The following is a 25,198-nucleotide window of genomic DNA, read 5'->3' as shown; positions in this document are numbered from 1 at the left end:
TGGCTAAAATAAGACAGTGGCAACTGCAAATACTGTGAGGATGCAGAAAAACAAAATCACACAAACATAGTCCATGGGAATTTAAAGTGATACAGTCATCATGGAAAACAGTTGGAAAGTTTCTTAAAATATTAAATATGCAACTACCATACCACCAGTGATTACACTCCTGGTTATTCATTCCAGAGAAATGAAAACTTATATTCATACAACTCCTGAGCAATATGCTTAGCAGCTTTATTTTTAACACCTTGAAAGCTTTTCAGGAGAATGGTTAAATAAACTGAGGTACATTTAGATCCTGACGTTCACTCAGCAGTAAAATGGTACAAATTACTGATAAATACAACAAACTGGAGAATTCTGCTGAGTGGAAAAAAATGAACAGACATACAGGAAAGTAACAAACCAATACCAAATGGCCACATACTATATAATACCATTAATATAATTTTTTTTTTTTTTTTTTTGTGGTGCTTGCCTTGTGCATGTGAGACAAGTACTCTACCAAATGAACTATATTCCCAGGCGGCCTTGAACTTCTGATCTCAAGCAATCTTTCTTCCTCAGCCAGAGCAGCTGGGACTACAGGCATGTGCCACCACACCAGGGTAATTTAACATTCTTGTAATGACAGAATTATAGAGATGGAGAAGGGAATATGGAGAGGATAAGATCAGAAGGGAAGTAAGGGAGGTTATACAGAAGGTTAATATGAGACATCCTAACATCATGATGATAGAAAATGTTCTGTATCTTGACTGCATTAACGTCAACATCCTGGTTACAATGCTGTATAGTAGTTTTTCTAGATGTTACCACTGGTGGAAACTGGGTAAAGGGTACAGGAGATTGCTCAACATCATTATTTGTTCTTTTGTTTTCTGTTCCTTGTGTTTTTCTTTAAAAATATTTTTTAAAAATTTGCTATTACTCTATATAATTGCATGTGATTCTACATCTCAAAAATAAACGGCTAGGCTGGTGATACGCTCAGTTGGTACAGTGCTTGCCTCACATGCACAAGGCCCTGGGTTCAATAACCCAGCACTGTGCTTGGGAAGAAACATCATTGAAAAAAACATTCTGCATGCCAAAATGCTGTCAAATCAGAATTGCTAAATTAGTTTTCACATATACCATGTAGTTCAAGTTTCTATGGAAAATGTTTCTTGCTTATTCTCACAGATGACAACCTAGGTTCCTATACTATCCTTATAGCAAGAGATGATCTGGGTAACTGCTATTTTTCTTGTTCAGCATCATTGGTCAGTCATTAGGATGATTTTGGTGATGTCATGAACCACCAAATAGATTTTAGAAATTACTAACAGATGAAAAAACAAAATAAAAAACATGACTAACCAATCTTTAACTCAAGTTAACTGCCAGTTGTGGAGAAACTTCTCTAAAAGTTGTAACCAGGAAGCATTTCATAAGCCTGAAAGGATTAAAATACCATTGCAACAACTGTGATCCCAGCAACTCAGAAAGCTAAGGCAGGAGGATATCAAGTTTGAGGCCAGCCTGAATAACTTAGGAAGATTCTGTCTCAAAATAAAAAAATAAAAAGGGCTAGAGGTATAGAGTTCAGTGGCAGTATGTCCCTGGTTTCATCCTCAGTACTGCAAAGACAAAACCCACATAAATCTATGCATACAATGGAGGATATTCAGGTCATAAGAACTGCGTTCAGTTTTGTTTCTCAGAATATTACAATCCAGCTATATAATAAAGGTAGTTCCCCAAAACAAAAGGCTAGTTTTGTTAATGAGAAGGTCAAAATCAACTCTATACCATATTTTAACTCATCTAAAAGAGTTGATGCTTTAACATATTTAGATTGGGACTGGGGGAGGGGTGGGGGTGGAAGAGGAAGAGAAGTGCCAGACATGGTGGTACATGCCTGTAATCCCAGCTATTTGGGAGGATGAGCAAGGAAGACCACAAGTTTGAGACTGACCTGGGCAACTTAGCAAGACTGTCTCAAAATTTAAAAATATCTTTAAAATTTTATATAAAATTTTCTATCTAAAAGGGGTAGGGATGTAGCTCAGTGGTAGAGCTTGCCCAGTTTGCAAAATGCCCTGGGTTCGATCCCTGGTACCAGATAAATAATATTACTGATAAATTTTATACCTCTTTCTGATCCCATTCTCACATTACCTCCCCCAAAGGGTAACCATGATTTTAACTTGTTTTGTGTCCATCCAATTTTTCTATAAATTATGTGTATCTACATATAAAAATTTTACATAAGGGCTGGGGATATAGTTCAGCTGGCAGAGTGCTTGCCTTATACACAAGACCCTGCGTTCAATCCTCAGCACCAAAAAAAGAAAAAAAAGAAAAAGAAAAATTTTTTTTACATAAGTGATATTACTATATCTTTCAATAATTTGCTCATTATTCAGCATGTTTTTGAGACTGTGATCATATTGCTTTTATCTATTAATTTTTAGCTTCTCTAATACGTCACTAGATGAACGTAATACTTTTATTTACTCACTCTCTAATTAGAGGCTTTCAGACGGCATCCTATGTTTGCTTAGAAATATAAAAGATGATCTCTAAATATATTCAGAAAAAGAAAGGTCATGATCTGTGATAAAGTCATTACTCAACTCACTGAATTTTTGGCTAATTCTAGTGATTAAGTACAGGGAAATCCAGTTGGAGAAATAAAGTCTTTTGGTTACACATTCACTAAACATTCAATAAATGAATGAATGATTTTTGTGTGCAAAGGTAGTGTACAAGCAAGGTTTTTGCAGACCCAATATAAATCTCACTTTTCTTTCCACCTCATATTTCATATTGCTTACTAACTGGCCCCCTTCACATTTAACTTGCCAACCCTACCTACCATTAGTACCCCTCCCTTCTCTAGTCACCAAAGTCAAGTGGTACTCCATCCTATTAAAGGCCAATCCATTCACTTGTGCCTTGTCCCTACCCGCTACTGCTTCTTCTAGATATTACTCTATTAGCCAAATTTACTCTTTAATTGATGTTTAAGTTTTTACTTTATTTCAGATTCTTTCCCCTTTTGTTTACAAAGCAGGAATTGGCAAACTACAAATTTATTCCAACACCAGCCTGACAAAGTTCACTTCCATACTGGATGACTGCTTGCAGCATAGCTGAATGGTTGCAAAAGATTGTATGGTTTCTTTCATAACAAGTCTGCCCACCTTGCACTAAAACCTTTACTTACCATTAAAAAAACTAACAACCCTCTTCCCCACTACAAAATCCCGATATCATTTAATGTTGTCATCTACTCTCCTCCATTCCATTCCAAATTAATTTTTAAAATATTTTTGGCACCAGGAATTGAACCCAGGGGTCCTTAAACACAAAGCCACATCCCCAGTCCCTTTTTGTATTTCATTAGAGACAGGGTCTTGCGGAGTTGCTTAGGACCTTGCTAAGTCGCTGAGGCTGGCTTTGAACTAGTGATCCTCCTGCCTCAGCCTCCAAACCACTGGGATTTTGGGAGCACACCACCATGCCCAGTTCCAAATTTATTTTTAAAAAATTTGTTATTACTACTTTTTATCCTTTAGTCACTCAACATTCTAAAATATGACTTCTGGGCTGGAGATATAACTCAGTTGGTAGAGTGCTTGCCTCACAAGTACATGGCCCTGGGTTCAAATCCCTAGCACCGCAAAAAAAAAAAAAAAAAAAAAAAAAAGACTTCTATTTCAAGATTTCTTTTCTTTTTCTCTTTCTCTTTTTTTTTTGGTTGTGGTTGTGGGATTGAACCCAGGGTCTCATGTATGCTAAGTACCACTGCACTACACACCAATCTCTATTTCAAGATTTATAATGATGCTACTCTAAATTACCAGGAAGGAAATCCAATCACATTTTTTCAATCCTAATGTTACTGACTACTTGCTGTTTCTGATGTTGTTATTACTGCCTCATTTTTTTGGTATTGGAGACTGATCTTAGGGGTGCTTAACCACTGAGTTGCATCTCCCAACCCTTCTTGAGACAGGGCCTCACTAAATTGCTGGGGCTGGTTTTGAACTTGTGATTCTCTTGTCTTAGCCTCTTGAGTCACTGGGATTAAAGGCATGTGCCACCACGCCCAGCACTGCCTTTATAATACTCTCAACTGTCTCAGCCTCTGGGTTACAACCCAGAACTCTCTTCCCTTAGTCTTTTTCATTAACAAATACCCACTAATCCCTCATACTTACCTTTTGATCATCAGGAATTGGTTCTTGGGACTTCAGAAGTGAAGCTCTTTCTTCATCTACCCAATTCCCCCACTCTTCTGCTGGTGCATTCCAATCAGAACTGGGATCAGCAGAAGACAGACCATCTAAAATTTAACAGTGTAAATTAGCTATCATTTCTGCCATAAACTAAAATGCAAAAACCAAAAATTTCTTATGTTGAACTAAACTGTAATTTTAAATTATTGTTCTTCTTTTTTCCCAAGCACATTTAAGAGCTAGGGGAAAAAAAACAAGAAGAACAACAAAAAAAACAGAATAATAGCTTAAATTTTACCAAATTTTGCTATTATATGGTTCAGTGGAATTTCTAAGACACTCCAGAAAACTTATTAACCACTTAATTTTATCCTCCCTACTTCCTTTATCCATCTCCTGAATTTGTACTTTTTCCTATTTTAACTCAGTCTAGGATTTGGTAATTTTTTTTGCCTTAATAATCACATTTTTGGAACTGATTTATTTTTCTATGGCATAGAATTAATCTTTAACACCAGTATCAAAATTATACTCTCCACCTATTATTTTACATTATATCTCTCTTATTCTTGTGGGCTTTTCAAGATGAAGTTCTCCAAATTCACCAAGTCATGATAAAACATGTAACTTCTTCTCTTTTAATACTTGGTAATCTGTACATTTTTCAGATTATTCAGTGCTTCCTAACCTGATGATTCACATAAGTATTTGAGTCACAGGGATTCGGTCATCCTAGTCTCACAAGTTATTTTTATTACAGATCTCTAAATTCTTTTCTTTCACTGTAGGAGGCACTGAATTTTTGCTGTGTTGGGGGATTGGGGGATTGGGGGTTGGGGGGGTGGGGACTGAACCTGGAGGTGCTCTACAAGTGAGCTATACCCCCAACCCCTTTATTTTATTTTGAGATACAGTTTTGCAAAGTTGCCCAGGCTGGCCTTGAACTTGAGATCCTTCTGCTTCACACTCCTGCTGAGACTACAGTTGTGTGCTATGGCACATGTCTGGATTTTTATTATATTATATTTATTTTGCAATGCTGGTCATTGAACCCAAGGCTTCCTGCATGCTCGACAAGGGCTCTACCCCTGAGTTACACCCCAGGGCTGAATTTTGCTTTCTTTAGGAAGTTTACTGACTTACTATAAAAGAGGAAAACATTCTTTGGCTTTTCCCTGGAACTATGCAGTTCTCAAAGTTAATTTTTCCCTTCTTTCTCTGCACATCATACATTCTCATACATTTCTGATATATGTACTTACAGTTAGGTTTTATTTATAATGGTTTAGATGACAAAATAATAGACTTTATTTCCAAATGGTCAATAAGTTATCTTAACATTGCTTAAATTTAAAAAAATTTAGTCCTACCCCAGTACTTTTTATCAAATACTAGTTTCTTTCATATGCACTTGGGTCTGTTCCTGGAATTTCTATTTCACAAACCTATTCCTGGGATAGTGCCATACATAATATAACTTTGTAATACATTTTAGCATTTGGGAAGGACAAATCTGCTTATGTTACTCTTTTATTTTGCTATTCTTATTTTTCTAGATGAACTCTATTATTTTTGTTTAAAAGAGAGAGATGGTTTTGAGACCACATAATAATCTGAGAAAGTGCTCACGGAAAAACAGAAAAAAAAAAAAGGATAGACAAAACTGTTTGCTCTGTATGATCCCCAAATTTATGTTAGGAAGAGGAAGAAGAAATAACACAATAATAAAAATACATATTAATAGAGGAATTACAGGAATTTCATCTATTCGACCCTCATTAAGCACTTACTATGTACCAGAACTGGAGGTTCGAGAGACACAAAAATGAGTGAGATAGAAATCCCTGTCCACAAGCAGTTCAGTCAGTCTATTCAGGGATGGAGCATAACAGACAATTGTAAGCATAACAGACAAATAAGAACAGAGCAACAGATACATCAGGGGGCTATGGAAACAGAAGGGAAGCAAAACCAGTACAGGATAGGAAGAGAGGAAAGCAAAATTTATAGTCTAGTGGAGGACAAACATGGAACAAGTGATTTTTAAGTGTGAAATGTGTTACAAAAAAGGAAGTTCCTTCCTGTATTTCTAAATTCACTACCATAAGGGGGTACCTAGAGTCAGTATTATGTAGTGTTAACTAGAAGTTAAGAACATGGGTCTTACAAACAGATCTACATTTGAATACTTCTTTGCCACTTAATAACAATGTGATTTTGGTCAAGTTTTTTAATCATGATGGGCTATAAATCAACTTCAAGGAGTACTGACAGGATTATGAGATACATGTTAAGGTAGTTCACAGCAATGCAGTTAAGTGCTCAACAAATAAATGGTAGCTATTTTTAAAATTATTACTGACGACATTAAAGCCATTTCTGAGCTATCAGGCACATATAATTAACACTTGATTTCTCATAATTCTAATATCCCAGTAAGATATACTTGATGTGTCCTTATTTTTTTGGAGGGGTACTGGAGACTGAACACAGGGGTGCTTTACCACTGAGCTATTCTCTTAGTCCTTTTTATTTTGTATATTTTGAGATAGGGTCTTGCTGAGTTGTTGAGGCTAGCCTCAAATCTGGCAATCCTGCCTCAGCCTCCTGAGTTACTATGATTACAAGTGTGCGCCACCACACCTGGCAATATTTTAAATGTAGAATAATTTATAAGCACAAAGGAATCAAGCAGATGTCAAGAACTAATTGCCTACCTTACTCAAGCATTTATTAACCATACTGTTTGGAGATTCAAATGCCAGAGCTGTCAATGGTTTTGCTTAAACCTCATAAATAAGAAACCCAGATTCAGAAAATTGCTGCCTACTAGTCTTGTCTCTAAGACTGACTGCCAGGAAAAAAAACCAATCAAGTATAAAAAAGTTTAAAGAGCTGAATGGACAATATGACTAACATATTATCTATTAATAAATATGGTAGGGGATGAAGAAAAATCTATTAGAGTACTTAATGAAAAGTAGTTTTTAAAAAGGCTTAGGTGGACTTGAAGTTTGGGTAACAACTGTAGCCTATGGAGTAACTTCTATATGAGATTATTAACAGAAATAATTTCAGATTTTTTTTTTTCATTACTGGGATCAAATAAAACTGCTTTAAAACAACAGCTCAAACACCTAAACTTAAAAATTATTATCAGGAGACTTTTCAATGAATAACTCTAATGATTCCTGGGCCTAATGAGCTAATAAACTTGTTAGATGTAGTTCCCTTAAAAATGATTCATTAGGGGTTGAGGATATAGCTCAGTTGGTAGAGTGCTTGCCTCACAAGCACAAGGCCCTGGGTTCAAATCCCCAGCACTGCAAAAAAAAAAAAAAAAATCCTAAGTATAATCTCCATTAGTAATTTCCCATCTCAAAATTCTTTCATGAGTCTTCCAAAATTAAAAAAAAAATTTTTTTTAGTTGTCAATGGACCTTTATTTTATTTATTTATTTTTATTTATTTTTTATGTGGTGCTGAGGATTGAACCCAGTCGCTCACACATGCTAGGTAAGCACTCTACCACTGAGTTACAACCCCAGCCCAGGGATGACTATCTTTACAGATGAGGAAACCAAGGCATTTTTGAATGATCATGCAACCTGTAAGAGCAAAGGCAAAAACCTAAGATTCGAACCTAGGTAGCAGGTCTTCAAAGCTTAACCACCTCAATACGCTACAGCTAATTCATTCACTCCTGTGCTGTGTGCCAAAAAAATAAAAAGTCCTATTCTACATCTACTTTTTACAGGGGTTATAATAATGTTGGTCCCCTATGGTCAAAATAAATGGCAGATTAACATCTGGCTTTAAAGGCATCTTAACCTTATATTCAAGAACTTGGGCGAATTCAATGTCCCTCTTTTTTTTTTTTTTTTTTTTTTTGAGATAATGGCATCTACATCTCAAACCAGAGAAATAATATATCGATCATATACCATAAATGTAAAACCCATATAATATGCTTTGTGGATTAATCTCAAGTTACTAAATCACACACTGTATAAATTCTGAAGTAACAAATCTCCTGAAAAATAGCCATACTAAAGATAGTAACACACACACAAAAAAAATATTCACAGAGAAAATGAGGTTAAAGAAAAATTCTGAACTTAAAAGACTGCTAATAACAGCATAACAAACTTGAAGCACATCATCTCCCTCAAGTATAGGATGCTGATACATGTTTTTAAAAATCTTTCACTTTAGTAGCCAATCATGTTTTTTCATATTTAAAGAATCCTAACAGAGAAATAAAAGTGGAGCTAGTCTGCTCAGCAGGGAAGCCTGGAGCCCTGTTTGCTCAATTTTCCTCAGTGTCAACCCTCAGCAGCCCAAGATATCTTACTGCTGTTTTCCTAGTCACTCCTTAATTCTGCTCTGCAAATAGCTGATAATTCTTCCTAAAGCACATGTAAGTCTATTTTTCCCCCAAACTAGTGTTTTCGCATCCTTAAAACATCTTGAAATCAGATGATACTTTATAATTTATAGAGCTTTTATGTTCATCCAGTAACTCACTGAAACGTCAAAACTTATGAAAATAGGTATGATAGATTATTTTATAGCTTGATTAATCTAGATTCTAAGATAAGTGACAAAAGCTCAAGTCATATGTGATACTGTATCCTATTACATTTATCTTAGAAGTTAAACAAAAGCAGTCAGGCAATCAACTTTTTTTTTTCCTTCACTATAATTGCTTCAATACAAGAAAAAGTGATTACTGTGAGTTACTATATTTTAAAGTCAGGACTAAAATTCAGCTCTACCTTTTAAACTAGTACTCCAACACTGACCTCCCTAATTTTCATATGGCAATTCAAGTCATTTCAAAATATGGCCCTCCCTTGTCTACCTTTCCAACCTCTTCTCCCTTAATCTGTAATTACTGTGCTTCAACTATGGTGTTGCAAACTTACCTTTGTGATTACTGTCATCACTAAGACTAGCAAGTTTGTATACTACCCTCCACCATTTACCTAGTTATATGGCCTGGGGAAAATCAGATAACTTTTCTTTGCCTCAGTTTCTTCAACTGGAAAGTGTGGAGGGAAAATATCTATTTTATAGAACTGGTGCAAGTATTAAATGAGTTAATAATATACAAAAGATTAAGACTAATGCCTGGAACATAGTTCAGTGTTTTCTTTTATCATCGATATCAATACTACTAAATACCTATATACCATACTATACTAGGTACTGAGAATATAAAAGTAATAGTTCCTTCTTCAGAGGATTTCAACCCTACTTGGAAAAATAAAAAACATAAAATATATTTATTAACATGCCAAAGAGAATATATTTTACTTATATTACTTCATAATAGGCTTTAATCTTTTTTCTGGTACTGGGAATTGAACACAGGGGTGCTCAGAAACTAAGCCACATCCCCAGCCCTTTTTATATGTTGAGAGAGGGCAAACTTCCTAAATTGTTGAGGATGGCCTCAAACTTGCAGTGCTTCTGCCTCAGTCTCCCAAGTTACTGGGATTACAGGCATGCACAACAGTGCCCAGCAATTTTATCCAATTTTTAAATTAATTTCTTAACTGATACACAAAAATGTAAAATTGTCCTTTTTTAAAAAAACAAAGACAAAAATGGTGGAAAATCCTACAGGGTAGAATTGCTTTAAAAACAAAAACAAAACAAAACAAAAAAACATTGAAAGTAAAAAGGAATGTGATATAAAAATTAAGAAAAAGGAGTAAAGTTCTAAAATTTGGGTTATGGAGGAAAAATGATCTCAGATACTTTTATTTTTAAATGAAGATGATATGGGTGATGTGGGCTTTCTGAACATGAATATATGAAAACTGTATCTTTTCATTCTTCTTTATTTCCTCTTTATTGTTTTTTTTTTTTTGACACGGTCTCGCTAAGTTGCCTAGGCTGACCCCAAACTTTGATCATCCTGCTTTAGCCTCCTGGGAGTAGCTGGAATTAAAGGTGTATGACACTGCACCTGGTTTCCTGTATCTTTTAAAAATGATTTTTATCTTTAGCCTTCCCTATGCTCCTACTGGAAATTATGCTAAGAAAGTTGTTTTTAACCAGCACAAAAATGTGTATACTTCACAAATTCAAAGCCATTACTGTATAGTCTAGTCCTTCTTTTATGTTAAAACTAAAAGAAACGAAATTTATTTAAAACAAAAATTTTAAACTAGAAATACTATAAAGCAACTGTAAAAAAACATGTTTATTGCCTCAATCATTATGAAAACTTAGTTTTAACTACATGTATTCAATAATCAGCTTTCAGGTAATACATTTGATACTGAATTATATTAATATGACCTTTAAAGGTGAGAAGTTAGGATTAAAATTAAATCATAAAACATGAATTCAGGGTGCTAGAAAGAAAATTCTGAGAAAAAAAACAAACCAAACCAAAACAAAAACTGATAATTTTTAAAAGGACATACTTAACCCAGACCATTCATCATCGATATAGGGTTGATTACGGCTAACATCCCACTGATAATCAGAAGTGGTAGACTGAGAAACTGGCTCAGCAGTAGACCCTTAAATGAAAAACGAATGCAATAAAATTAAAAATGGAATTTCCTAATGATGTTTCATAACAATAGATCTATATTTTGCACATGGAGAACTTTACTTTTTTTGTTTTTCCTAAAAGGAAAAAAATTCAGACATTAGAAAAAGAGTTAAATTAAAAGGAAAAGTAATATTGAGGGTATTTTAAATTAAATATGATAATCACTAAACCTAATTTATTGATCAGAAACACTTTCCCTAGTTCCAATTCTTTAGATTTCGTTTTTTTGTAATAGATACTTCCAACTAGTTACCTATAAATTTCAAGAACTTAAATTATTTTATTTTTCTTCTTAATGAAAAGTAATAAAACTCAAAGAAAATCTTGATCTTTGATCATTTTGATCCTAGATGTTTCAGGGTATACCTATATCCTTAGAACCCTGAAAAAGAGGACTAAAAAAAAGTCTGGAGTTAGCTATACCTTTCAGGCCAAGGAAAGTAAAGAAACATGATTATCTAGAGAGGTGAGACAGAGAAAAGCCAAAGAGATGAGAATTGTTGAAGGTTTGGAGAGTTAAGTTTAGGTGCATTTAAAAGAACACAATATTTTAAGTTTTGTCTCATTCTTCTGCTTTTGTTTTATGGGGAGTGGGGATGGAGTAGTTGGGATAACAGTACCATGTCACAAGGTACTTTTGGAACCCAATGAGAGCTATGGTAGCCTAGCTTTTAGAACTCAACACAAAATTGGACATATAGCTTTAGGAGCATATAAGTTTACAGATACCAGGTCAAATTCCTTGTTCTATGGCCATAAATTCATTTTATAATGTAAACAGTGGTTCTTCACCAGGTGTGTGTGTGTGTGTGTGTGTGTGTGTATATATATATATGTATGTATATACAGATAAATACATAAATATATATGTATCCCATTCAGAATAATAATTTCCATGTCTATCGGAGTTCTTAGGTGACTCTTGATACTCACTTTAGATTCAGAGTCACTACCACAAAGAAATAGTTAAAGATTCCTAATAGTATAAAAGACTAATATACAATCATTTCTTCCCTTCACAGAATCCTAATTTATAAATTTTCACTTGATTATAAATGATCTTGCTAGTATTTCACTAACATGACAACTGCCTGATATATACTCAAAATAGTTAAATATTTTAATGTAAAATTTAACCCTAAGTAACCCTATAAAAGTAGTATACATTTAGCACATTGGATACTAAGAAGCATTACTGTAACCCTGGTGCTATTACTTTAATAGCTCATGCTTCTTTCTCCTAATATATAAAGAGAACAGCATCTTTGTTGTATAGTCATCAAATGAAGGAAACAATTAACTTGCACCTAAGGATCTAAAAGGTGGTCTATGAGATCAGGGTTTGGCATATTGAAACCCATAGGCCAAATTCATCTACCCTATTTTCATTTGGTCTAGGAGTCAAAAATAGTTTTTAAATTTTTAAATGGTTGGAAAAAAATGTATAAAGAATATTATTTTGGAACCAGACACAATTATTTGCTTATAGATTGTTTCTGGCTGCTTTACTGTTACCATGGCAGAGTTAAGTAGCTGCAACCAAAAAAGTATAGCCCACAAAGACTAAAATACTATTTGTTCCATTACAGAAAAAGTTTGATGAGCCTTATTCTAGGGTCAGTGATTCTAGACACTATGTAACTACACAATTAGTAAACTGGGTCCATGAATTCTGATGTGAACTAAGCACTGTAAAGAGTATTTCCCACATTTATATAATATTTGTCTTTTAAAATTTTTAAGTGGTGCATAACATTTATATATAATGGTGGGCTTTGTTGTTGCATATTTGTACATACACATAACTTTAATTTAGTCAATATGTAATATCTGTTAAATATATGTAGTTTCTAGGCGATTACTAAAAGGCATATCCACTTAAGTTATGATGAGTCAATAGTTTTAAAATAGTGTATATTCTAAAGCAATAGGTATTGAAAGCAAAATATATGGGGGGGTCCACATAACCTGAAAGGCTTCCCTATATACTCATGATAAAGAAAAGGGAACAGAAAAAAAACAAAAACAAAGCCAATATGCAACCAGAAGTATAGTTAAAAGTAGACTAGTAACTGAAGATTATGACCCTAACCTAAAAGGAAGGCCTTCCACGAGTATTTGTAAGCTAACACATTGTCAGTGTTGTCTGGTCACAGGATTATCCTTATTTACCTAAAGAAAGGAACTAAGCCACTTGCACATAGAAGGATTTAGGTCTTTCTCTATCCAACCCCATCCCCTTTTAAAGATCCCTGACATTCTATTTATCTATTTTTTTTTTTAATGTTGACAGCATTATGTTGATGCTGATTATTTTTTCAAATAACAAGTGCTAAAATTTATTTAAACAGAATCTTTTTTTTTTTTTTGTTAACTAAATGAAAGACTGTTTTCACATACCAGAAACAGCAGAGTTAAGTGTGAGAGATGCAAAAGAAGCAGAATTCTGTTCAGAGGTATTCATTCCCCTATCCACACTAGACCAAGCAGCTGTTAAAATAAAGAACGTCACTTGGAACCTTCAATTTGCAATGAAACTTGAAAGATATGTACAGATTTTACAACTATGATAACAATATTTAAAGAGAACTGCAGAAATCACAACCAATAATACAACAATAGCTACTATTTATGTCTGTCTATGGCTGGGCCCCATTCCACCAGCCATTTCTAATCCTTATGGCAACCCCACTAGGCAGTTTCAGAGCAGTTAAATAATTTGCTGACAGTAAACAACAGAGCTATGACTGGAACTTAGTTTCCAAGGCTTATGTTCTTTCCACTATATCGAACTATCCTATTATTTATTTTTATTTATTTATTTTTTTGCGGTGCTGGGGATTGAACCCAGGGCCTTGTGCTTGTGAGGCAAGCACTCTACCAACTGAGCCATCTCCCCAGCCCTATCCTATTATTATTATAATTAAGCAACTACCTGGGGGGTCAGGTACTGATCTTAATACTTGACATTCATTATAACCAAATCCTCACAACTATAACATGAGGCCAATACAGATGAAATAACTAATCTAATGTACATAAAAACTAGAGAGGTTATTCATACCTAATACCTGTGACTGAACTAGTCTCATGCTACTATACCATGCTATCTAATCAATATTTTAAAGACATTTCTTTTGTATACTTGGGCATAGTCATGCACTACAAAATGATACTTCGGTCAATGGCAGACTATGTGTTCCCATAAGATAGTATCACCTAGTGACGTCACAGCCGTCTTAATTTAAGTACATGCTATGACGTTCCCATGGTTATGAAATAAGCTAAGAATGCATCTTTAGAATGTGTCCCCATTGTTATGTGATATTTGACCACATTTTAAGGAGATACACTTCCATGTGATCAATCACACCTGTCTCCTTTTAGTGACCCACTGCAAACCCAATTTAATATAGTTCCCTTTCAATTTCAACAAGTCTCAATCCAACTAGGGAGGAACTCTAATGTGCTGCTTTATTTTAACTGTAGCATCACTGAAGAAGGACTAACTAATCTATGTCCTAATTATGAAATGCTACATAGTTTTTAAAAATAAATTACAATTATCTCAAAAGGTCACAGTACCCAACATTACTCCATAAAATCTGACCATTTGTTTTTATTAAATATGTAAGGATGCTTTTAAGCACAGAAACCTGTGCTTTCTTCTCTGTTGAAAATGAGGGTAGGTATTTACAGAATATCTTCTTCAAACTAATTTTGATATTTCTACAGTTTTTGGACATGGCAGGGGAGGAGAGGAGAGCAAGCTTAAGAACAATATTAGTAAATGATCTATGAGTTTGTTTTGAAAAAAGAGACGGGAAAGCTAACAGCAAAGAAAGAAATCTTTCTCCATTTACAAACTAAAAACTTTCTGGTGTCTATTGCTCCCCTGATTAAAAGAAATAAAGTATTAAAAATACCTGCCATAAGAACAAGAGAAAAAAATGTACATTTAATGCACAAGAAATAATTTGATTTAAAAAATAAAACAATAAGAGGCCATTAGACAAATGGCAAAGAACACAAACATAATTCACACACACAAAAAATAGAAATAGAAATGTCAAGAAAGTTGTGGAAAAATATTCAACCTCATTAGTGATTTTAAAAATGTTACCAAAACATTTTATGTATTTTTCCTTATCAAATAATAAAAGATTTAAAAAATTAAAATAATACCCAACCTTGGTAAGTATATGATAAATGGGCAGTTATTACTGATGCTGAGAGTATAAGCAGAATAACTCTCTTAGAAAATACTTTGATAACATGTAATGTAGCATTATAAACATTCATATTCCCTTTAGACCTAATCATTCTATACTAAAGAAACAACCCCAAAATAAACATTCAATATAACATTACATAAAACAGTTAAAAAAGAAAAAGAAAAATTATTTCTCCAATAATATGGCAATAGTTAACTATGCTATGCATACACAATATACCATAGGGTCATTAAATAAAAATACGAAGAGAAAGGTAAATGTTTGTTACAATGGTAAGGGTGGGGGCAAAAACGAACATAAAAATGCATATTTGATTTGAGTCATACCAAAAACAAAAAAAATTATACACTACTGGGAGTAATTCTTAAAAATTTAAAATAAAAACAAAAACAAAAAACTGACAGTAGTTGTCACTGGGTGGTGAGACAACAGTGGACTTTTCCCTTTATCTTTATGTGGTTTTCCATATTAAACATGGGTTTCTTTTCTATACTACGAATACACACCTAAAGTTGTTTTTAACTTAATGGCTCTCGTGGAAATAAACTTCTCAACTACTAGTCTTTATCAACAAAATTTGGGAAAAATTTAGACATAAGCATTATTCACATTATAGAATACTCAAAAATGGATGCTATATGCTGTACTTCCACTTACTATTTTCACTTAGACTCAACAGGACTACTAAAATTAATTAAAAAGTTTGCTAACACATTACATTTGCCACATCACTAAGAAAATACAAATATACCAGTATTCTACATTGATAATCAAATAATAACATTTTTGAAAGCACTATGTAAAAGAGCAAATAATAAATGCTGTATTCACTTTGCGTCATGCAGAGGATCTGAGTTAATTATTTCTATTATTCCTGTGTGGAAGGACTAACTTGTCTGTAGATAGATTTTTTCCTCTTTTCTGAAAAATTCAAAATGTATCAGGTTAGCAATTTTAAATTAACTTAATTTTTTCTAATGGTTCCTACCAATGCCAGAAAATATTGAACGGTCACTCCAGCTCCTTCCCCAGTCTTTTCCATTTGCATTAGCATCGCCAGTATCTTGAGTCCAAGCAGATGGTTCTGTTTTTCTCTTTCCTGCAGAAGCAGATGGAACAGAGTTCCACTTCTCCTCACTTGCACTGATCTGTGAGGAAAGTTTTACAGACTTCTCATTCCAGCCTCCTCCATTGACAGTAAGGTTTTCATTCAATCCTGAAGAAACTTAAAGAAAAGAAAATTTTAAGATTAAAAGCAGATATACAACATCTTTTTAAACAAGGGGTATTTTCAAATTTCTACAATTGTTTGGCTTATTGTGATCATTCCTTTTTTTCACTTAATGTTCTTTAAATAGTTTGAATTTTAAAGATAAAAATGAATTTTAAAGTGACATGGTCACCACACACCCTTTTAATTTAAAAATAGGAGGTCTGAATATAACATTTACTAGTGATGTTTTCAATGGCAGAATTACTGCCTCGAAGGAAAGTACAACAAAGAGGAAAATTACGTATGTTCTAGGTTACTCAGAATACTCACCCAACTCATATTAAGACTTCTCCCTAGACATTATTTAAAAAATATTTTGTTTATCATATTATGTATAGGTAGCAGTTCTAAAACCTGGCTACACATTAAAATCAACTGATATTTTTCTTAAAAACAGACTTTGGAACTTCAGGTCAGACAAATTAAAAGTCAGGTTCTCTTGGGGTAGAGCCCAGGTATTATGAGTATGCATGCAAATACACATAGGTGATTGTGAATATGTAAGGACATGTTTCTTCATACGTATGTGTGCGTGTTGTTTTTTTAAGCTTCCTAGATGACTGTAATATGTAGCCAGGACTGAGATTCATGGACACAAAGGAAGTCGACAGTGATTAAGAACAAGCCTGAAATAAGAAGGTGCTTTTTTCTTTTATGAATTTATGTTTTATTATAACACAAACACTTTTGTTCTCTAATCAGGTGTATCACTCTGCTTGATTCAATCATCATCATAAATGAGTAAATAAAATGTATTTTGTTTGTGATACTCAAGAGTAAATTGTAGTTCATTTATTGTGAAATATTAGATACTATCAAAGAGGTAGTTAAACATAATAACTAAGGCTTTTTTCTTAATATATGGGGAAAAGTTTTTATTTCACATATGCCTATATTATACTCACATTCAATAAAAATCCTCTACTGGTTTAAGCAATGCAAGCAAGAAACAAAATTGCATACAAATAATTACTAAAAGAATGTTTTCTGTTTGGGGAGGACAGAAAGCTAGGACATATCAAAGGCTGTTAGAAGTGGGAGTAATTTTTATCTATTTTCCAAAATCTTTGGATTATGTTACTTTAGTAATAAAAAATCATTTAAAGCCTTTTATTTTCCTTATCATTCATGTGAAAGAGACATGTATATAACTTTCTATTTTGATGGGCCTTCAATTTAATTTACATGTAATTTCTCTCACCCTGAAGTGTAGAATCTCCTTTTCCAGACTTAAAGTTGCTAACTTGAACATTTAGATGAGAATCACCTGGTTGAAATAGAAATAAAATTTATTTAACACTAAAAGGCCACTGTGCACATTAAATTAGGAATAATATACAAATTAATTTTTACTTATTATCTATAATAAATTGTTTCTTCAAGTGCCAGATTCTTACACACGAAACAAGTCAATTTTACAACACATTTCACATGTCCATAAGTAACTGATTCTCTAATTGCCATATCCTTAGCCAACTAACATACCAATAAAGGAAATTATCCAAGCATAAATAGGGTTTGCTATTCTGCAATGGTAATCCAGATTCTTTTAAGAAGGAACTGGAGAAATTGGCTCCAAAACTGGATTCAACTTTGCCATCGCTCAATAATACCAGATGCCTTTTCAACAATCCTAGAAGCAAACACATCAAGCTCTTAAGAACTTCACCAGTATTTGGGACTAGAACTTAGGAAATAAGGCAAAAGGTAAGAATGCATGTTTTAAAACAAAATTACTGTTTCTCTGTCATTAAAAAGCATAATGATCATAATGTATCAAAACAAACAAAAAAACAATCCAGCATGTAACAATTGTGTGAGAAAGGCACATGTACAAGACAGTGAAAAGGGTCATCAACTGAATTACTAAAGCACAGCTAATATGTGCACAAATACAAGTAAATGCACAAATACAAGTAAGTCACTGCTATATCATGGCAATAAATTCCAACAAGTTACCAAGCAAAAAAGTAAAGAGAGTAATAAAGCTAAGAAAGTGATCTGGAAACAACTGAGTGATGGGAAGATGAGAAGGTCAGTTTAACAAAAAGACAAGAGTGAGTTACGTCAATGCTTTGAAGCAAATAGAACTGTATCACTTTGCAAACTGGTGTCACTGGCATAAAATGATGGCAATATATGTAAAGTGCTACCAATAAACTATCAATATTGGATAGTCTGAACATCTGAAATACTGGGCAGAACATCAGCTTAATAACCTTTCAAGTTCTGGTCTAGCTTTATCAAACATCTCTGACATTCTCAAAAAGCTGGGGTGATAAGAAATCCAGATAGAACCTGCACTAACCAGAACATGTCTGTTTCATCTGGGAATGAAAGCATCCAACATGCATAATGGTGATAAATAATTTCATTTAGTAAATGTCTTATCCACTGTAAGAAATGGAGATGCAAGAGTTGGGGCAAAGCGATACATATGAATAAAAGGAGTAACATCATTTTCTCATGTGATTCAAGGCAGAAAGGCAAACTTTAATAAGCCATTCATTGGACAATATGAAACAAGTAATACTGCTATTTATTAGGTAAACCATGCTATTTACATGGTTCACAATACTCTCATGAAGAAGGAAGGGTATATCAGCACAATGATATTAGCAATTCAAATTAGATTATGACATGATATTTTGTAAATCTGATTTAAAGGAGTTTGATTTGATGTACCACTCTTATGTTCCACTAATATACCTTTATTCTTCTTGGAACCAACAGGAAATGATGCAGTTGTAAGTTGCTCGGAGGTAACTGTGATGATATTTTCTATCCCAGGGATAGTTGAATCCAATGAACCAGAATCAGGCAGCACCTTATCACGTTTACGCTGTTGTCGTTTCTCTCTGTGACTAATTTTAGTTTCCCAGGCTCCTGACATAGCCCCAGAAAAAAAATGTTATTCAGTGGGTGGGGGGTGGGGTACACAAAAGTAGTTTTGAGGAAAAAAATGGGGTGGGGCACATAAGGACGGTATCAGGATAAATGTACATATTAAACTAAAAACCCAGTGTTGATTTTATTAATTTACCCTAAGAATTTATTCTAATCTTACTGTTATAGGCAACAAACCACTATTATTTATTCTAGCATTATTCTTAATCAAATCTGTCATCTAAAGTTTAGAAAAAGTGATAGAAATAAGTTACCATGTATCTTTTTATTTTGCTGGGTAGAAGTGATGAGTGTCATACATAATCACCTAATAAATGGGTTTATTAGGTGATGATGATAAATGGCTTATTGAAGAATTTTCACACAGCCTTTTGGGGATGGTATATTTAAAAAAAAAAAAAAAAAAAAAAAAGGAGGAAAACTTCCAAACCATACTTTTAGGAAACAGACAAGATGAATGCTTTTTTAGCTCTTCAAAATATTGAGGTAGACCTAGATTTCAAGGTAGTTTTTTTCAGGAAAAACACTACTGAATTCCAGAATAACTTAGAAAACAAGCTGTTTCCTAACAATGTCATAGATCTGAATTTTAAAATCTACAGTAATTAAAAAGAAGAGCTAGATTCAAGACTAAGACAAATGCAGCTTTTACACAATATACCTTGCTTTAAAAAAGGGGGGGGGAGGGGAGGATTTAAAAAATTTCTATAGTCCTTTCCCTTGCTCAAATACCTTCATCAACTTCCTTTCCATCATGGCGTGAACTGTTTTGCATTGCTTTAGCATCTGACTTTGATTTCTTCTTATTTTTCTTTGACTGAAAGTAAAATAGAACGTAACTTATTATTTTGTTATGTTTTTGAAAAGGTAGTAGTCAGTAAAATACATAATGAAATGTATCATGCTGACACTAAAAATTTTAAGTTTGATTTTAAAAACAATGTATTAGTTGGAAATAATACGAAGTTACCATTTATGTGTGGTTACTATGTACTAAGTACTTTGAACTTATTTTCTTATTTATTCCTTAAAAGAAACTCACTGGAAAAGGCATTGCCCCATTTTAAAGATAAGAAAATGGAGACTTAGAGAAATATTTGTTGATATTTAATAGGCAGTACTAGGTCATATTAAATTAGTAAATAAAGTTATAACTAGAAACGAGGTCTGTCTGGCTCCAAAGCCTGTGCTTGTAGACATGTTATCCTTCTCCCTTAAGGTACAAATAATGTACTGTAATATGTTGCTTTCAGTGCAATAAAACTCACTGCCTGTGTTCAGAAGGAAAATTATGTACCAACTATTGGTTTTTGGACTGCATAAAGCATATTGCTGATAAACCCTATAAACAACAAATAAATGAATCAATTGTATACTGCAAATAATATTTTGTTAGCTTCAAAGCAACATGAAAATACCGAAGACTTATATAGATGTTTAACAATTCAATAAAGATAAAATACCTACACAATACAAGATATGGATGGACATTTGGGAATGGCCTTTCTGCTAACATCATATTCTCCTCTCAAAAGCTTGCCAAAAATTCCATAAAGCATGACTTCTATACTTAGATAAGTACTTACAGAAAAGAATATGCATAGAAATTTTTATATATACTTCGTACCCACTCATTTAGCTATGCATTTATATTGGTCATATATGTATTATTGAGCACTACCATTAAGTCTAGAGCTAAATAAGAGATTGTATCTTAAATTATAAGTCTTTTGTATGAGTAAGCAATGACAGCTAAGCACTTTTCCTGTTAATAAACAACTTTCAAGTATGGTCAGTCCTCCATATTTGTGGGGAAAATGCATCTGTACTGAACATGTAGTCTTTTTTTCTCATCACTATTCCCTGAATAATACAGTATAAAAACTACTTATAGGCTGGAGATGTGGATCAGTGGTACAGCATTTGCCTAGCATGCATAAGTACTGGGTTTGACCCCTGGCACAACAAAAAAAGAAAAAAAAAAAAAAAAAAAACTTTTCTTTTTTTTTTTTTTTGCTGGATGTGGTATTGGTATCTCATACCTGTAATCCCAGAGACTTAGGAGGCTGAGGCAGGAGGATTACAAATTTGAGGCCAGGCTCAGCAACTTAATGAGACCCTGTCTCAAAATAAAATATAAAAAGAACTAGGGATATAGCTCAGTGATAAAGCACTCCTGGGTTCAATACCAGTAAAAAAAGAAAAAAAAAAATCTGTTTACACAGTGTTTACATTATATTAAATATTATAATTAATCTAGACATCATTTAAAGTATATTAGAAGATGTGTGTAAGGAATACGGCAAATATAATGCCATTTTGCAGTATAAGAGACTTGGGCATCTGCAAGATCTCCTGGAGACTCCCACAGACACCAATGAACAACTTATTTTCAAGTAACTTAAGCTTTTAAAGGTGATAAAAAGCTATGTGTAACAAGGGAGTATATAAAAACTATTTCTAAAATATTTTTATTGTCCTCTTAATTGATTTTCATAGTTCTTTGCATGTTCTCATTATCATTAACATGTATGTTTAATATATTGCTTTATTATACCTACCAAATGAGGCTTTTAAAAAGTTAAGGTATTATCCACACACCATAATATCGACCCTTTTAAAGTACAAAATTCAGCTGTTTTAGTATATTCAAAGTAGTCTATCACCATTATTTTCTTAGACCATAAAAGAAGATTTGCAACTATTATCAGTCACTCTCTATTCTCTCTTCTTTTCCCTGGCACCCGTTAATCTGCTTTTTATCTCTGTCTGTATCAAAACCACTCTTAACATAGTGAATGTTTGTTAACTATAGTCTAGAGCAGGAGCAGCAAACTTATTTTCTAGTCACTATTTTAGGCTTTATAGGCCATCTGGTTTTGTAGCAACCACACAACTCTGTATATAAAAGCAAGCATACACAAATATATAAATGAGTGAATGGGATTATGTTCCAATACAACTGTTAATAAAAAGAGGTATCTGGCTGGAACTTGGGAGCCAGAGTTTGCTATCTGTAGCCTAGAGTATAGTTGTTCAATAGAAATATAATGCAAGTCAAATTTACAGTTTACCATTTCATAGTAGACACATTTTTAAAAAAAGTTAAAATAGGTGACATTATGGGCTGGGATCATGGCTCAGTGGTAGAGTGTTTGCCTAGCATGTGTGAGGCACTGGGTTCAATTCTCAGCATCGCATACAAATAAAAAAAGGTTCATCAACAACTAATAAAAATACTTAAAAAATAGGTGACATTAATTTTAATAATATATGAATACTATCATTTAACCATGTAAACAGTGTAAAAACTATCAATAAAGAAAAATAAGATAATATAAAAATAAGATAAACTAAAATTATACAAGATGTCTAAGACCATAGAGCAATTAAGAAATAATACCAGGACTAAAGTCCAGTTCTGACTCCAGACCCTACCCTTGCAAACACTCTGCTATTCTGTCTCCCTATACATAACTCCAAAAGCAAATTTAATCATGCATTAAATACATGGCTTTGAGCTAAGCCACTCTAAACCCTTTCCTTCAACTGTCACACAGGACAAAAACTTCTACTAACCTCAGATAAGGTTCTTTTACCAATTAAAAAAAAAAAAGTGAAAACAGATTACTAACTAAAAGCAGTGTACATAAATACGATTTTTAAAAAGACGGAAACTGAAAAAAATTATAGAAATTAGTCACAAATATACCGAGATTTGTCACTAAACATCTGTAGAAAAACATTATCTTGAAGCTTAAATACTGTTGAAATTTACTATTACTTTAAAAAGTAACTACCAAAAACTAATGCTCATTCAGATGAGACTTAATAATACACTATGAAAAGTTTTAAGATAAATATGAGATACATACAGCTACTTGCCCTGGCCATTACTGAATTGAATGTCTTTTCTAAGCAGTTCTACTTCAGCTAAGTCTTCTGAAGGAAATTTGTAGCACAAAGTTCTGGCTTCTTTGTTATTTTACTTTCTTTCCCCCCATTTGTTGTCAGGCTCTGCCAAGGAACTGAGTAGATTATTAAAACTACCCTTCAACCAAACAAGAGCCAAAAAAAAAACACAATATGATTTAAAAATGGGTAAATGATCAGAATAGACATTTCTCAAAGAGATGCAAATGGCCAAGAAGTATATGAAGAAATGCTCAACATCACTAATCATCAGGGAAATACAAATCAAAACAATAAAATACCATCTCACTCTAGTTAGAATGGCGATTATCAAAAAGGCAAAAAATAGCAAATGCTGGTAAGGCTTCTGAGGGGAAATCTTATACACTGTTATAGGAATGTAAATTAGTATAACAATTATGGAAAATAGCATGGATGCTCCTCAAAAAACTGAAAATTCATCTAATCACATGACCCAGTAATCCTTTCACTGGGTACATAAATCCAAAGGAAATGAAGTCATTGTATCAAAGAGATATTTGCAAGCACATTTATTGAAGCACTATTCACAATACCCAAGAAATGGAATCAACAAATGGATTAAAAAAATCTGGTAGTATCTATAGTGGAATATCATTCAAAAAGGATGAAATTCTGTAATTTGTGGCAACATAGACAGAACTGGAGGACATTATGTTAAATTAAATAGGCCAGGCACATAAAGACAAATACTTGTACACTCTCATTTATGGAAACTTAAAAAGCTGGTGACGTAGAAGTAGGACGTAGAATAGAAGCTGCTAAAGCCAGGAAGGGTAGAGGGAATGAGGGAGATAGAAGGTGGATAATAGGTACCAAAACAGAATTAGAGTCACAGGACATAGTTTGGATGTTCTGTAGCACAGAAGGGTATAGCAATTAAGTATACATTTCAAAATAACTAGAGGCAAAGAGTTTGAAGGTTCCCAATGGACAGAAATGATAATATCTGAAGATATGAAAATGCTAATTACCTGGATTTGATCATTACACATTGTATACATGTTATTCATATTATAATAATGCACTCCATAAGTAGAAATAGTATATGTCAATTAAAATTAAAAAAGCAAGGCTTGCTTGCATGGTCTTCATGTTATTAATATTTATGAAATGTTTACTATGTGCCAGACATTGTTTTAGAAGCTAAGTATTTAGAACTGAATAAATCTCTACTTACAGCAACTGTGCTATATGTATCTATGCAGAGACGTGTAATTGCTATTAGAAGTTCTTGTCAAGAGTTCCCTTCCTAATGTTTACCTCCAAGAGATCTATACCAATTCAATTAATTTTCTTTCCCAATTTTTAAAACAACTACAGGTATTTCCTATCACTTATAAAATCTAACAACTTATAACTTACTTACATGTAAGGTCTCCTACAAATTAATTTCAACCTCCTTTATCCATACATACAACTATTTGTTTTCTATATAACTGATCATCTCTTCAACTATTTGTTTTCTATATAACTGATCATCTCTTACAACATTCCTGCTTTGCCTAAGTTGCAGACTACGGACTTTTGCTTTATCCCTGTCATGTTTCCTCATTCCTTTCTCCTAAAAATGTAAAATTTGATATTTATGAACATTTAAAATTGTCACAAATTCAGCCATTTGTCACAAACTTCCTTGTGATATTTCCAGTATTGTTTAAATTTCTGTATGTGCAAGCACTCAGTTTTTTAAATAAATTTTTCTAAATATGTTCTTCTTAAAAGCAAGAGAATAAAAGGTATTTCAGTACATTCTCAACAGAATCTCTACTTCGAATGCTTTATGATCACTGATATACAAGATGAAGAAAATAAATTTGTACTTTAGGAAGTCTGTTGAGCATTAGAAATGAAAGATATTACACAAAGCAAATAACCCTTAATCAAACATCGAAAATGACCCTAAAAATCTGTGTATAAAGCAAGACTTTTTTAGTACTGGCTTCCAGTAGAATTTCATATTATGTCTTACCTCATTTTATATATATGGTACAAATATTATAAAAAATTTATACTATACTAGTCC

At 33.2% G+C, this 25,198-nt stretch overlaps 1 protein-coding gene across 11 annotated transcripts in view; it reads right to left on the bottom strand.

The window, feature by feature from the left end:
- Positions 1–25,198, bottom strand: part of MTDH (metadherin) — a 63,005-nt gene that overhangs the window by 11,215 nt on the left and 26,592 nt on the right. For 2 of the 11 annotated variants that reach the window (XM_079126201.1, XM_079126205.1), the window contains exons 3-9: positions 19,954–20,038; positions 19,024–19,200; positions 17,516–17,581; positions 16,030–16,266; positions 13,207–13,296; positions 10,673–10,771; positions 4,215–4,339 (exon numbers count right to left, since the gene is read on the bottom strand). In XM_079126201.1, coding sequence (XP_078982327.1) covers positions 4,215–4,339; positions 10,673–10,771; positions 13,207–13,296; positions 16,030–16,266; positions 17,516–17,581; positions 19,024–19,200; positions 19,954–20,038 — 879 coding nt within the window. The remainder of the gene's footprint in view (positions 1–4,214; positions 4,340–10,672; positions 10,772–13,206; positions 13,297–16,029; positions 16,267–17,515; positions 17,582–19,023; positions 19,201–19,953; positions 20,039–25,198) is intronic. The other 9 variants (XM_079126204.1, XM_079126203.1, XM_079126207.1 and 6 more) reach the window with 6 other exon arrangements.

The sequence above is a fragment of the Sciurus vulgaris genome, assembly GCF_902686455.1.
Source record: "Sciurus vulgaris genome assembly, chromosome: 1".
In the NCBI taxonomy this organism is placed as follows: domain Eukaryota; kingdom Metazoa; phylum Chordata; class Mammalia; order Rodentia; family Sciuridae; genus Sciurus; species Sciurus vulgaris.
The sequence above is the reverse complement of the archived record's forward strand: the minus strand, read 5'-3'. Positions and strand labels throughout refer to the sequence as shown.